This window comes from Daphnia pulex, chromosome 7 (assembly GCF_021134715.1).
Source record: "Daphnia pulex isolate KAP4 chromosome 7, ASM2113471v1".
Lineage (NCBI taxonomy): Eukaryota > Metazoa > Arthropoda > Branchiopoda > Diplostraca > Daphniidae > Daphnia > Daphnia pulex.
Genome location: NC_060023.1, coordinates 11,726,724 through 11,740,953, shown reverse-complemented (window position 1 = coordinate 11,740,953; position 14,230 = coordinate 11,726,724). Strand labels below are relative to the sequence as shown.

The following is a 14,230-nucleotide window of genomic DNA, read 5'->3' as shown; positions in this document are numbered from 1 at the left end:
ATGGAATATCGCAGCCCGCTCATCAAGCGACTGCCTTTGTATGAGGTGAAATCGGGAGAAATTGTCCTCAAGCTCGACCTTCAACTATTTAACCGCCGTTGATCGTAGTCTTTCAATATTAGTGATGCATTTTCTCATCGATTTACATTTAATCTGTGTATAACTGCCAAGACAAAATGAATTTTCATAATCCTGTATATAACTGTACGTTTTTGATAATGCAAGTAGTTGCAAATTGTATTGTTTTATTAATTGAAATTTTCAGTACTACTTGAGGCCTATGACTATGAACATATCTGCTATCACACACTATTACGAACTAGAATAAACAGAATAAAAACGAAAAGAGACTTATTAAAATCTCGAAGGTGCCACAGAGGGGCTTGATTAAATAGTATCAATCAAACATAGGCCTATCGGAACATAAAAAAATATCTGTGAATCATTAGGGGTGCGACTTAGGTGTGGCGGAGGCTTCGCCCCGCCACCCCACGTCGCACTCTCTTTTTACCTTAAGTTACAACAAAATTTATTATTTTCATAAGCAATATGAAATAAAAAATAATTAGTTATAGTTAAAGAAAAATCTATAAACAGTTAGAACAAACCAAACCACAACACCCAACAACCCTTGCACCAACCCCCACCCCCTCTTAGGCTCTTACGCTTCGTTTTTCGTTTAAGTTATTTTGATATTTTTACTTGAAATAGTATTATAGTAATTATGATCTTTTTGTCTTTTGGATGCAAAAAAAATTAGAAATAAAAATTAAGGAAATTTACCTGGAATAATTCGTGCATGTTGTGGGATACATCATTCGCTTTGCGTTCTTCTTCGTCCAGTCTAGACGCGCGGAGCAGTTGTCGTTCTATATTCTCATGGCCGTAAAGCCATATAAGAAAATGAGCGTGCAGTGTGAGCCTCGATTGTTCTTCAACGAGATACAGGTAACCTTTAGGAACACCAAACACACCTCCCGATCTGTATGGCAATAGCTGGCTTCGATTCCAACCCAAGACTTTTTTTATAACCATCTTCAAAATGCGTTGAAAATGAAGGGCAGCTGCAACGGGATGTTTGGCCAACAGTTTGAATCGCTTTTCCCCTGTTGGAACGGGATTTTCGAAATTAACAACGATCTTGAATGATTGAGTGTCGTCGGGACTCACGGTAAACCATATTTGAGCTTTTCCCAGTGAATTGTGTGCTGCATACACCTTTTGGCGATTTCGATTTGCTGCTGCCTGTGAATGCTGCATGGGTTGCGTAGAAATTCCGATGTCCGTGAAGAAATCTATTGCTAATCCGTTTAAACTCGCTGGAGGCAAGGGAAACCGGCAGCCTTGACTTGCTGCTTCGGAGCAGGTAACTTTATAACCATGGGCAGCTCTCAAATCTTCCATCGAAACTCGTCCATACACTTCTCCTTTGGAATTTGTAGTGCCCCTCTCTGATCCTGACAATCGAGAAGGAAGAATGGAACGTACATACGCCATATTGGACACTTGCTGGCGTGTCACCATGTCGTAAATGGGTAAAACAAAATCCACTTGCTGGAATTGTCTTGAACTTAAATTAAGGAGGTGCTGAACTAATGCTTTTCTCGAAATTGGATTCTTCCGTTGCTCTCCGAATCCACCACATCCAAATGGGAATAAATCCGGATAATGGAGCTCAAGGTAATCAGGGTTGGAATCCGACATGAATTCCTTTTCTGGGCGAACAACATAAGTAGACGAACTTTTATTCGTTCCCAGATCATCTTTGCTAGTCACCTCATTTGAAGATGTGCCTTTAAATGCATATAAATATAATTTTAATATAATATTTAACGCCAAACCAATAATAATCAATTACCTTCGTCAAGTATCGTGTGTAATACACGAGCTATTTTCCCATGATCGTTGATCTCTTCCGGTTCTACAGTTCCAATTGTAACAGTTGCGGATTCAAAAACCCCGTCAAGAAATTCTTCATTTGATCTAGACAGAGAAGGTCCACCTGTACCGTTGTCGAATTCAACTGATTGAACTAAATCAGGATCTTGATGAGAATCTTCAGTTTCCTGTTCTGTCGTAAATAGCATGTCCACTGATGTTTTATCAGAAGGCAAATTGTTGATTGCATCTTGATCTATTTCAACGTTTTTCATGACTTTGTTACCAACATCTCGGAAAACGCGTAAAGAACTAGCAATCTTTTCGGGTTCAATAATATAATCGGACTTCACTGATGCCATCTTCCCTCTTGATACAGCTGTTTGGTCGGAAGCCATTGGGGAAACGATCAATACCCGAATTGCTGTAGTTGCAGGGGCCATCGGAAGCTTCTGCCTTACTAGGGCTGTATTTAGACGGTTTGAATAAACATGACCTGTTAGCCGCGTTCCACTAGTATCAGAGTAACAAGCCATTCGACCGAATGAAGTTATTGGCCGAATTAAGGATCTAGAGGCAAATGTCATTTCTCGTATCGCTTCCGGAAGTTGACCAATATAGTTGCCATGAGCAATCGCAAACTTGGGGATCTTGTTGTGTTGAAGAGCTGTTAAACATCCGTTAGTAACGCAAATGTAAAGTTGAGATTCACAACAGTTCTGATATTTCACTAAGCATTTTTTGTGGTGAATTTCCAGACCTCGGGGTGATATTAATAATCCTTGAAACCGTGGATCAGCTGGAAAGTAATGACTAACATCATATTGCTGTAGAAGAAGTGGATGTAAAGCTGGGACTTCATTAGGCAATCCAGAAGGTTTACGTAAAACACTGAAAAAACTGATTGGCAGATCAGCTGCACTCATAAGTTTGGTTTCCAAATGACTAAACATTTCATCACAAACAGCACAAACGACGATTTCGGAATGGTATTCTTTATAAATTGCTTCAGTAATAGATACTAGTTGCTCAGACGTAATTGGATGCGGAACCCCAGCTTTTTCTAAGCAAGCAAGTTCGTCGGGAGTAAACAATTCTTCATTCAATCTACATCTCTCTCTGCTCTCACATGATTCAAATTTGTCTTCTGTTCTTCGTTGTGGCTTTCTAACGCCTCTCCGAGCACTGATGATTGTACGGGATTGCGAAACACTTTTCACTGCATTTTGAGACTGTTCAAGACTATCTGTTTCTAGAGATTTAGCCTCTTCACGACGCGACTGGGGAAAAATATTAGAAATTAAAAAAAGAAACAAAATTGTCAGTCATTATTATTATTACCTGTCTGTTCACTTCAAAACTTTCCCTTATTTCGTTATCAAATATTTCAGAACGTTTAACGCCTTTTCCAGCATTTATGATCGCCCGGCATACTGGAACCCTTTTTGCTGTCTTTTGAGAGTATTCAATCTTATCTGTTTCTTGAGGTAAAGGCTCTTTGCGAAGCGTTATATTATCAAACACAACGTTTCGAGAACGTTTACGCTCATATGTTTTACGTGACTGCTGAGGGAAAATAATAGATATACAATAAAGATGAAAATTGTCAGTCATCATTATTATTACCTGGCGGTTCACTTCAAAACCTTCGCTTATTTCATGATCATCTATTTTAGGGAAATTGTTAACTCCAACAGTCTTCAAAAATTTCAATATTAGGTGAAGAAAATTACTAAATCATATGAATAATTTTTCTTATTACCTTGTGAATAATTTCTACTCTTTCGCTTATTGTATTATTATCATCTATTTCTGGCAGATTGTTAGCTCCAAATGTCTAAAAAAAAACAATTAAAATATTAAATATTTATCTTAATTAGACGAATAATCCTGTTGTTATAATCACTTGTTTACGCTTCGAACGTTTCGGAGGTTTTCTATTTGTATTTCCAATACCTTCTTGAACGTGTTTCTTTATTGGTTCACATGAAACTTCAGCAACAGCCTCATTGAAAGCCACCTGATAAAAACATAGAGCGTTAAACTTTAGGTTACATACATCACAAGATGAATGTATGTATGAATACAATTTCAATACACAACAAAGAAAATGATTCAAATGCATCATTCATTGAGCCTGATTAATTAAAAAATCCGCTATAGTTTAGGGCTCTACATAAGACTCACTTTATCAGATTCAGTCTTTAAAACTTTTTACATTCCAAATACACAATAAGTCTATGCAAAAAAAATCTCAATGACCTAGAGAAGTGAAAATCAGTCATATTCCTTATTACCTGATTAGACAGTGGATTACTTGAACTCATTTTTTTTCGCGATCCTCTTCAGAAGATAATGGAACATGACAGGCAAGACTGAAAAAAACAAAACAAAACTGCAATAGCCTATTGATTCACCTCCAAAAGGATCGAGCCTTTCTTCAAAGTTGAAACAGTCGTTATTGATACGACAGCAAATTATATTTCAGGCGTGCAAGTAAATAAGCCATCTATGGGGGATAAAATGTAAATAAATATTCAATAGGTTAATCAGGTCATACTGAACCAGCGGTCGATCTCCTTTCTGGCTTTCTCTATACATTCTAATTCTTTTAGGCGCGCAGTTCAAACCGTTTTCCATTTTCTACGTACAAACGCCATCTATTGGTGAAATTTCGAACTAATCCTCCGTGTGTGCAAACATCTATTGGGGAAATTTCGAACTAATCCTATCTATTGGGGAAATTTCGAACTAATCATCCGTGTGCCTCCCGTATACCAAAAAACCTGTACAGAATCCCTACGGGAAATTAATCAATGGTAAGCCAATTTTTTTAAAGCGATTCCTTCAAATTTGACGTTTTCATTCCACCAATTCTTAGAAAAATAAAAATATAAGAGTTTGTCTGATCACCATTTAGAAACGAACTATTTCCAAGATCAATTTCAGTAAACCTCCGAATGGCTTCATTTGTCAAACCTTACCTGGAGCTTAGTCGTAATTTATAAATCTTCTGAATATTTTACATTGCGAAATATTGGTCCGACACTCAATGGCAGAGTGTATGGAAGATTGTCATTTTCGTATAGTATTGGGTAAACCGTAAACGTGTGTGTAGAGTTTAATTTCGTTTGCATAAAATGTAATCACATAAACAACAATTGGTCTCGGATTTCTTATAGGCGGTTATAAATAATGAGCTATATATTCAAGCTGCATTGCATTTAGTAATTCAGTAAGCAAGGGTCGAGGAATAAGGTAAAATTGTTTTGGGAAGGCTGCTGGAAGTCGTTGATATCGGATGTCACTTATTATATGGTGGCGAGGAATGCGTATTCGGCTATGCGACATATATTGACGTTGCGCTTCATAAATATGTAGCCACTCATACCCCAAGACGTTCCCCACGAATTGCGGACTATCCAGTAATCGGTGGAGTTGGTCCTGCCGTAACCCACAATGAGGACGCCATGATTGACAGTTCCATTCTTGCAGGTGTCGTCGTCAAAAATGCCTGACCTGAAATGAATATCAGAATATCAAGTCAATCAAATTGATGACGATTCAAATAAAAAAGTGTAGTATTTTACTTGTAGAGGGTGAAATTCGAATTGGTAACAATAGACACGGCGATGGGACCCTTTTGCACTGCCGTCAGTATGGCTGTTTCATTTTTAGCCAAAAAAGAGTATCGTGAAATTTTGCCAACCGTTGGAGTAACATCCTTGACAAAACTGCAATTGCCGACCTGTCAAATCCCAGAAATTCATGAATGAGCCGTCGAACATATTCCAACAATTTAGTCAACTCTATGCGTTACCGCTGCCTTATAAGGATATGTGGCATTGCTCGCCTGTCCACCTGAAAAACGATTTGCAATTCAAGTATCATTCATTTCATTTGTTCATTTGACAGGAGGATTACGATACCAATAGCCATGAGGTAGTCCCACGCCTGTGACCGTAAAAAATGCGTTAAAAGTCAAAACTCTCAGCAGTTATTAAAAAGAAATTAAAGATACCTGCGAATAGAATCCACCGCTGCATCCTTTTGTGCCGTAACTGCTGCTGCAATCAATCAGCTGTTGTTCACTATTCAGAAGAAATATTAAATGAAGTTTGAATGACTTTCCAAATGGGTAAACTTATACCTGAGCAGGAGAGGAGTTTTGGTTCCGTTATTAGCGATACACGTCTGAAACTCGACTGCTGCCGTGGCTATGAAAGCCCAGCATCCACCGCACGGAGACTGGATCTTGACAGGCGGCATGCAGGTGTGGTTGCGTAAATCCAGCTGAAAATGTCCCGCGGGCGACCATTTCAAACCATTCAAATGAAAAACAACATTTCAAATCCTTTCGAATCTTGTAATCTTGTATGCAAATATACTGACCGAAGGAAGAGTTTGACGATTTCCGACGCTTTGCACGGCACTTTCGGGAGGGACCACCACTTCTTCCGTGTTGACGAATTCTTTGGGTATTTTCACGCCCAGAAGGTAGGTATCCCACTCTTCCTCGCTCTAGAAAATGAGTAATAAAGACAAGTTGACGTTCTTTATTTTTCATAATTTGTTTGAATTTTTACTAGATCTGAGTAAATATTCTCGCCCAGAAGAAAAGGACGATTTTGGTTATTGTGATCATCGATGACGGCCCTCCTCTTTTTCCAGCGTTTAAAGTGAACTCGCTCTAGCGCTCCGTTGTAGGTCTTCTTGTGTCGTTTCTGCACACGTTATCAAGAATTGTGACAGTTAATTTAGACCAAGCGAATCAGAACAAAAAAATTGGCAGTCTAAATACCTTAAATTCCTTGAATTTGGCGAGATCTTCCGCTGTTTCCTCTTGGGTTACAGAGTAGCCGACGAAAATGGCGAGAGATAGGAAACAAATGTTGACCAACTTCATTTTTTCGTGTGTTGCCTGCTCGTGGGTTGGCTGGACACTAACTGCGAGCCTCTCCTTGGACGGGTGTAACTCGCATGGGGACATCCCCAGCAACAGCTCTTAATTGTTTCTTTTTTTTTCAGGTCGTTAACCCTGATACGGTACTGTAATACTACTTGGATGCGCATCGAAGAAAGCGCTACCAACATGACAATAATTTCAAACGACTTGGGAAAACAGATAAACCTCATCGGGGAAAAGAAAAAAAAAACCCATAACCAAAGTATAAATACACGACATCTTCACGGTCACGATGCAGACCTGTATTTGATGGCACAAGTTTGAATTCAATCTTGGCAGTTGTCTTCAATGAACCCGAACCGAATCGTCACCTCCTCTACGAAAAATTTAGCGAAAAGGTTACAGAGTACAAATTCCCTCTTCAAATATGGCCTTGTGTATTACGATCGGAGCAATCACAACCGCAGTAATTAAAAAAAAAAAGGTTAATTGCCGAACGAGAAGGTGGTTAAAACGGCGTTTAACCACATCAACAGCTGCTTGAAAAAAGAAGTTCCCCCCACCCCCAAAAAAGGTCAAATATTAAAATATTATACTATACGATTCCACATACGTGTAAAGCTCGGAAAATTAGGAAAAGGTACTTTCTAAAACTGATGCGTTAAAATGGCCAGATAGTGAAGGAAATAAAAATATGGGACAACTGCTGTTACTTGTTATTACTTTTGTCGCACGATTGCGGCTGAACTTTTGGAACCGCTAAAGCTATCCCAACCAGCGTAATGTTACATGTTAGATAATATCAGTGGATATGACGACCTGAAAAGGGTGAAAATGTGAATGACATTTAAATCGTGGCAAGGAAAGCGAAATCGGCCAGGCGACACATGTTGACGTTTCGCTTCATCAGGACGTAGCCGTTGAGGCCCCAAGAAGTCCCCCACGAATTGCGGACTATCCAGTAGTCGGTGCCGTTTGCCCTACCGTAACCCACCAAGACGACGCCGTGATTGATCGTTCCATCTTTACAAGTTGCGTCGTCAAAAATCCCTGAGCTGACATGGACAAAGAATCATCTCAATTACTAGCGGGTAGATTTGATATGTGGTCCATTTTTCACGAAATAGAAGAGAAGGAGAATTACCTGTAGAGAATAAACTTGGGATTGGCCACAATGGAGACTACGATAGGTCCCCTCTGCATTGCCGTCAGCATGGTCGTTTCATTTTTGGCCAGGTAAGCGTACCTGGAAATTTTTCCAACCACTGGAGTGACGCCTTTGGTGAAATTGCACGCTCCGGACTATAAAAAAAAAGCAAACCGTTGGTTCAAAAATGGCCAGATTCTATAAATGCAACGTATTCATTACCGAAGCCCTATAAGGGTAAGTCACATTTGTTGTCAGCCCACCTGAAATGGTTGACATTTTATGTATGGTTTTATATTTTATAAATGTCTTATTTTACAGATTTTATAATATCAATTACTATACCATTGGCCATAATGTAATCCCAGGCTTGTGAATAGAAGCCGCCATTACATCCTTTGGTGCCATAATTTCCACTGCAATCGATTAGCTGTTGTTCACTATATTCACGGTAAAAAAATGTTAATTCAACTCACTCGTTAGGAATAGGTCTTTAAGTATGTCTACCTCAGTGCCAGAGACGTTTTGTTCGTGCTCTTTAAACACGTCTGATACTCGACTGCTGTCGTGGCGATGAAAGCCCAGCATCCACCGCACGGAGCCTGAAACTTGACAGGAGGCATACAGGGATGGTTGCGTAAATCCAGCTGAAATTTCATGTAATTTTTAATGAATTAGGTCTCTTATGAAAATCAATCGAAACTCACCGAAGGAAAAGTTTGGCGGTCGTCGATTTCACTTATTTCTTCAGTTGTATTTTCAGTTTCAGAATCAACTTCTGTGGTCGTTTCAACTTGTTCATCTACTTCCTCCTCAGTGCTGATGAATTCTTCCGGCACGGTAACGCCCAACAGATACGTCTCCCATTCCTCTTCACTCTGTGAATTGAAAATCAATTTTCAATCTTTACATTCAGACGAATAATACAGATTCACGCTCAATTGATACCTGATCTGCGAATAAATTGTCGCCCATTTTGAACGAACTTTTCCGTCCCGATAAGGTCCCATTATTGTGCCGCCGGATTGTCGCCCTCCTTTTCTTCCAGCGCTTGAAATGAACTCGCTCCAGCGCTCCATTGTACTTCTTTTTGTTTCGTTTCTGTATTTAATCAACAGTTAAAAATTCATTAACTTAGTGTCAATTGCTGTAAATTATCCAATGATTACCTTGAATTCTTTGAATTTGACCATTTCTTCATCTTCCGGGTCGTCGTGGGCAGCTGAGATGACAGCGAAAAGGGCAAGTGACAGGAAGTAAACGGCAACCAACTTCATGGCGATGAATGGTGGTGGTCTGTAGCTCGGCTGGGCAGCGAATGATCTTACCTGATCGGCAGCAGCCGGTGTCAAAGAGATTCCCAACAACTTTTCAGGGTCGTTACACTATCTAACACCCGACGACACGCCTAAACGCGACGGCGGCAATTCAATCCGAATTCAACCTCCAGCAACTTTGCGTATTTGACTGGTGATATGACGAAGCAGTTCAAAAAGAAGCAACTCAACTACGAGCTATATACGGTCATCTCCAACAGCTCGACTAAGTTTAAGAGAGCACTAAAAACGCCTCGTGTCACGTACGTTTTTTTACCAACCTATAAACTGGCGTCGTATACACAAAACGATTTTCTTTAAAAAAAGAAATGTCATGCGCTTTGGATTTAATAAGGCGTTACAACTTGTATTTCGAACGCAGAGCCAAATCGGTTTGGCCGAACCACGGTCAAACAGTGTCGTTCTGTTTAAAATAAAATAAAAACTTACGTCAGTTCACCCCATCTGAGAACAACAGCTGTTTCCCCGCCAGCGCACAGTTAACATGCCAGAGACCGGCACACCATCTACGTTGTTTCGTTTGAGCTCCATAAACTATTAACGAGCAAAGGGAGCGGCCATCTTCAAAATTTAGAGCAAGGCGAGGAAGGCGTACTCGGCCAGACGACAGATGTTGACGTTCCGCTTCATCAGGATGTAGCCGTTGAGGCCCCAAGAAGTCCCCCACGAATTGCGGACTATCCAGTAGTCGGTGCCGTTGGCCCTGCCGTATCCCACCAAGACGACGCCGTGATTGATTGTCCCGTTCTTGCACGAGTCGTCGTCAAAGATCCCCGAGCTGAAATTGTAGAGAGAAACCATTCGAATGTTAACAAGGAGCCGAATTAATAATCAAATGAACGCTCAACAACCTGTAAAGGATGAATTTAGAATTGGCTGCAATGGAGACGGTGATTGGCCCCCTCTGGAGCAATGCCGAAAGAATGGTTCTTTCGTTGCTGTCCAGGTAAATGTATCTCGATAACCGACCGCTGACTTTGGTGATGCCTTGGCTGTATTGACAAGATCCGGCCTACGCGGTTTACCACCAAAGAAATACAACTCAGAGGAGTCGGCTCATTTCAAATAGCTTTAAAGTAACCTTACCGTTCCTTTATAAGGATATGTAGCGTTGGCCACCTGCCCACCTGCAAAGACAATTGAAAGTATTAACTTTGAAAATTAAAGCGTTTGAACTTGATAGTTAATACCCATGTTGATGAGATAATCCCAGGCATTTGTGTAGAAACCACCGTTGCAGCCATTGGTGTCGTAGTCGCGGCTGCAGTCGATCAGCTGCTGTTCACTAAATTCAATGGCAATTACCTTTATAAGCTGTTTGCGACCGTCTATCGCTGAATTAAAAAAGACCTACCTCAATCTAACAGGTGTAGTGATGTTCTTTAAACACGACTGAAATTCAACAGATGTAGTGGCGATGAAAGCCCAGCACGCCCCACAGGTTAACTGACTCTTGATGGGCGGCATGCAGCGGTGTCTGCGCAAATCCAGCTGACGACAAACAAATTCTTCCATCACACACTGCATTTATCGATAGTATTGAATTGACCTTACCGACGACGGGATTGTTATTGTGGAAGAAATCACCTGCCGATCTTCGGCGCTCTTGTTCGGATCGACAGCTGTCAAATCCTTGATTCCCAACTTCTTCAAATTGAATTGGCCAGGTATGACAAGGCCCAGTAAAGAATTCCATTCTTCGACAGTCTGCAAAATGCGAATTATTATAGGTACATTCTATTTGCATAGTTCACACTGCAGTCCTTTACTTCATCTGCAAACTGGTTGTCCACCAACGTGAAGGAACTGTTGCCGAGCAAAGCGGCCTGATTATGTTTGAAAACCATTTTCTTCCTGTTCCTCCAGCGTCGATAGTACGAACACTGCGCTCCTTTGTTGTACTTTTTCCTGTATCGATTCTGAAAAATTTCAAAAGAAAAAACGTCAGTCTGAACACAAGGCGGGAGAAATTGAAACGATGGAACAAACTTTTACCTTGAACTTTTTGAACTTGACCATGCTGACATCCTCATCGTCTTTAACATCAGCCGAGGAGACAAAGGCGACGACGGTGAGAGATAAGCAAAGAAACAACGTCAACAGTTTCATGGTGAAGCCAGTCATCTGCTCTGCATCTCGACAAACAACAGCGTACAAATATGGAGCCACTTATATATAGCCGAGCGAGACAAGTGTCGCAGCAGCAGAGCATGGCAACCAGCTTTAACTTTTCAAGTTTCTTTCATATTAACCATATCCCTGGCGGAGCACTAACCTGTAAGAAATATTATCCCAGAGCCAATAAAAAAAAATCCCATAAAAGGAAAAAGAAGAAAACGCGCTGGGTACGTGATGCACGGTTGGTCGAGCACGGTTTTCCAACACCTTTTATCCCTGCCGAATAGATAGTACACCCCCCGTGGAGTTGTGACGTTACGGTTGATCGGTGACCAACAAAAAGAGCGGAGAAAGAAATTTTATATTTGTTTCCAAATCCCCATTCATTAAACGGTGTCCAGTTTATTTGGAAAAATAAACAAGGGAATAATCTCTATTATGTATAGTCGTTTATACAATCCCGTTTTCTGGTTTCCATGATGCAATGTGCTGGGTATTTACCCAGCTGACTAAAAGGAAGAAGAAGAAGAAAACAAAAAAGAACGAAGGAAGATGGAGACGATTTTCTAGGCCACTTGAAACGAATGCATGACCTGGAGCAATAAAAAAAATAAGAGGATTTTTCTCATCGTCGCACGGTCTAGTGCTGGAAACAAAAATACAGTCTTGAACGTTTTTCTATTGAAATGGTTTTGCTCCCTTACTTTGTCGTAGACGGTCCAGGATAAGGCGGAGACGAGGCTTCGGCGGACTAGGCGAGGCATCAGACCGGAAAAGAAACCTTTAACTCCCAGGCGGCGGTAAACAGAGAGGACAGCTTCCCGTGTGCGGTGCTGATAGCGTGACGGGAAAAGCTGCATAGAAGTCTTGACGACGTCGGCCGGATGAGTAACCACGGAGGCGACGATGCCCGCCACAAGTCCACAACTGAAGCTCTTGCCCATGGTCGACTAACAAACCGGAAGACAGAATTAAAAAAAAATAATCGTAAATTAGCAAAAAGAAAAAAAAGGTAAAATTGATTTTCCCTCGTTATGGTTTATTGGACGTTGATTAAACTTACTCCCGGCTGGAGTTGTTTGAGTTGAGTGTAAACTGCGTAGTAGACGGCCGAAAACGGGACATCCCTCGCCAGTGTTGCTCCCAGGCCTGTCATCAGCCCGCGCCCACCCTCTAAGCGGTAGATAGAAGACAGAGCTTCCGCCACGTTTTTGTACTTAAAGTGCCCACTCTACTTGATATAGTCAAAGTTGTTTTTACACTTGACTTTGGATCAAAACTGTATAATGTCTGTTACCTCGAAACGAGTTTTGATCACAGTGAAAGGCATCAACAAAACTCCAGCCACACATCGGGCAGAGGCTGCAACAACCAGAGCGTGCCAAGGATCTAAAGGCTTGTTTCCTCCCTCCAGAAGAATGCTTTGCATGACTTCGAGAGATGTGAAATATATGGCTACTCCAGGCACACATCTCCACAAGGACTGAATGACGAGAGAAAAATAATTTAGATCAAGTTGCAATAGAGAATTGATGTATCATTACTGGGATTAATCCAGACCATAACGTTTTGGGTCCTTCCTTCTGGACAATGTGGCCGAATACCTGCATCATGCCTCTCCTTCAACAAACCAAAAGCAAAACATCATTATCAATACAACACGAATGCACAGCTAAAATAATGAAACCTTTGCTGCGTGCTTTGACCGAAAGCGGCATTTTCTTGCAATCGAGTCTTGACCACATCAAAAGGCTGAAACAGAACTGTGGAACAAGCCCCAGATGATGCACCAGATACAAATGCACCTAAAAATGAAACCTACAATAAAAAAGTCTTGCTGAGTTGCTGTAATGATTTTCAATAATACATGACACAACAATATAGACTTACATGCCGTTTTTTTCTAGTGCTACACATTTCAGCTTTATCGTCATATTTGTTATCTCTGGGACAGACGAGCTAGTTGTCGTCTGCTCTGCGTTTGTTGACATTTGGCCATTCGTCGTCTGTTGTGTTATTAAAAAAGAATGGCCTCCGCTTCTTCTTCCAGTGCGAAATTACTCTACGGCGATTCGAAAGCCAGAATTAATCAAAGAGTCAGATACACAATCGATGGAATCGGTTCCTTGTCCAGAAATCTCATCAGATCTTCAAAATCTTCCGAAACTTTGATGCAATCTGCCAAATTAACGAGTCAGCAAGAACACATCCTCGAAGCAGCCGATTTGGTATCTACTCACATTGTAATATGTAGTAATACAACATAGTTTGAACTTTAAGTATTTTTTTAGAGTCTTAGGAAGATGCAAGTTCTTGTGACACATTTGGGCTACCAGCTGGAGTCGATTGAAAGCAATGCCAAAGCGTTTGCTGATGTCAGAGAGCAATTCCAGGGACTCCAAGACTGAATTCGATCTCACAAAAAACAATTTCACCTGCTATTTTATCACAGCATCTTGCACGGGTTGAGAAATGTTCATTTCTACTCATTTTTAAATAATTATTCATGTCAAGTTGTCAACTAATAATACAAATAATCTTTTTCTCTTATCTTTATATTATCAGTTTGAGTCAATCATTGATTGGGATGATAATACTGCAGTCATTTCAGTCTTTACTGTTTTCTTGCAGATTCACAAGTCATATTATACTCAGATCACAATTTAACTCTGATAGATAGATAGATTTAGTTAAGTTGCGAAATCAAAAATGTCCACGGTAAGATGTCTTCAACATCAAATACAGGCTCATAGGTTCTTTATCGCCAACCTAAAACTAACTTTAATTTGATGGCAGCAGTTTCAAGATATAACGACCAGTGCATCGCCTCCAGTACCAACAATC

General features: G+C 40.6%; 6 protein-coding genes across 8 annotated transcripts; 1 reads left to right on the top strand and 5 right to left on the bottom strand.

Annotated features, from left to right (window-relative positions):
* Positions 1-177: 177 nt before the first annotated feature.
* On the bottom strand, positions 178-4,417 carry LOC124197530. Of its 2 annotated transcripts, none has more exons than XM_046593041.1 (8): positions 4,176-4,417; positions 3,785-3,898; positions 3,641-3,715; positions 3,505-3,576; positions 3,220-3,444; positions 1,859-3,158; positions 1,171-1,793; positions 178-1,106 (listed from the first exon to the last, which is right to left on the bottom strand). In XM_046593041.1, the coding sequence occupies exons 1-8, from the start codon at positions 4,203-4,205 to the stop codon at positions 1,038-1,040; spliced, it is 2,508 nt and encodes an 835-aa protein (XP_046448997.1). In that variant the 5' UTR covers positions 4,206-4,417; the 3' UTR covers positions 178-1,037. The 2 variants fall into 2 exon arrangements, with proteins under 2 accessions (XP_046448997.1, XP_046448998.1); XM_046593042.1 differs by having other exon boundaries at positions 3,220-3,441.
* Positions 4,418-4,983: 566 nt separating this feature from the next.
* Positions 4,984-7,061, bottom strand: LOC124197539 (macrodontain-1-like). The gene is made up of 9 exons (XM_046593059.1): positions 6,680-7,061; positions 6,465-6,602; positions 6,271-6,399; positions 6,029-6,171; positions 5,900-5,969; positions 5,808-5,832; positions 5,699-5,739; positions 5,469-5,626; positions 4,984-5,397 (listed from the first exon to the last, which is right to left on the bottom strand). Exons 1-9 carry the CDS (start codon positions 6,866-6,868, stop codon positions 5,190-5,192), a joined length of 1,101 nt encoding a protein of 366 aa, XP_046449015.1. The 5' UTR covers positions 6,869-7,061; the 3' UTR covers positions 4,984-5,189.
* Positions 7,062-7,204: 143 nt separating this feature from the next.
* On the bottom strand, positions 7,205-9,442 carry LOC124197542 (macrodontain-1-like). The gene is made up of 8 exons (XM_046593064.1): positions 9,101-9,442; positions 8,880-9,032; positions 8,639-8,809; positions 8,439-8,578; positions 8,277-8,371; positions 8,154-8,194; positions 7,929-8,086; positions 7,205-7,839 (listed from the first exon to the last, which is right to left on the bottom strand). The coding sequence occupies exons 1-8, from the start codon at positions 9,206-9,208 to the stop codon at positions 7,632-7,634; spliced, it is 1,074 nt and encodes a 357-aa protein (XP_046449020.1). The 5' UTR covers positions 9,209-9,442; the 3' UTR covers positions 7,205-7,631.
* Positions 9,443-9,577: 135 nt separating this feature from the next.
* LOC124197541 (ervatamin-B-like) lies at positions 9,578-11,759 on the bottom strand. Its single transcript, XM_046593062.1, has 9 exons — positions 11,618-11,759; positions 11,264-11,543; positions 11,038-11,187; positions 10,823-10,975; positions 10,623-10,759; positions 10,459-10,553; positions 10,355-10,395; positions 10,120-10,280; positions 9,578-10,046 (listed from the first exon to the last, which is right to left on the bottom strand). The coding sequence occupies exons 2-9, from the start codon at positions 11,390-11,392 to the stop codon at positions 9,839-9,841; spliced, it is 1,074 nt and encodes a 357-aa protein (XP_046449018.1). The 5' UTR covers positions 11,393-11,543; positions 11,618-11,759; the 3' UTR covers positions 9,578-9,838.
* On the bottom strand, positions 11,734-13,393 carry LOC124197546 (mitochondrial glycine transporter-like). Of its 2 annotated transcripts, none has more exons than XM_046593074.1 (7): positions 13,277-13,393; positions 13,074-13,204; positions 12,931-13,006; positions 12,684-12,869; positions 12,450-12,617; positions 12,091-12,336; positions 11,734-12,032 (listed from the first exon to the last, which is right to left on the bottom strand). In XM_046593074.1, the coding sequence occupies exons 1-7, from the start codon at positions 13,301-13,303 to the stop codon at positions 12,027-12,029; spliced, it is 840 nt and encodes a 279-aa protein (XP_046449030.1). In that variant the 5' UTR covers positions 13,304-13,393; the 3' UTR covers positions 11,734-12,026. The 2 variants fall into 2 exon arrangements, with proteins under 2 accessions (XP_046449030.1, XP_046449029.1); XM_046593073.1 differs by having other exon boundaries at positions 11,734-11,979.
* Positions 13,394-13,413: 20 nt separating this feature from the next.
* LOC124197549 lies at positions 13,414-13,936 on the top strand. The gene is made up of 2 exons (XM_046593078.1): positions 13,414-13,614; positions 13,678-13,936. The coding sequence occupies exons 1-2, from the start codon at positions 13,414-13,416 to the stop codon at positions 13,792-13,794; spliced, it is 318 nt and encodes a 105-aa protein (XP_046449034.1). The 3' UTR covers positions 13,795-13,936.
* Positions 13,937-14,230: the final 294 nt, after the last annotated feature.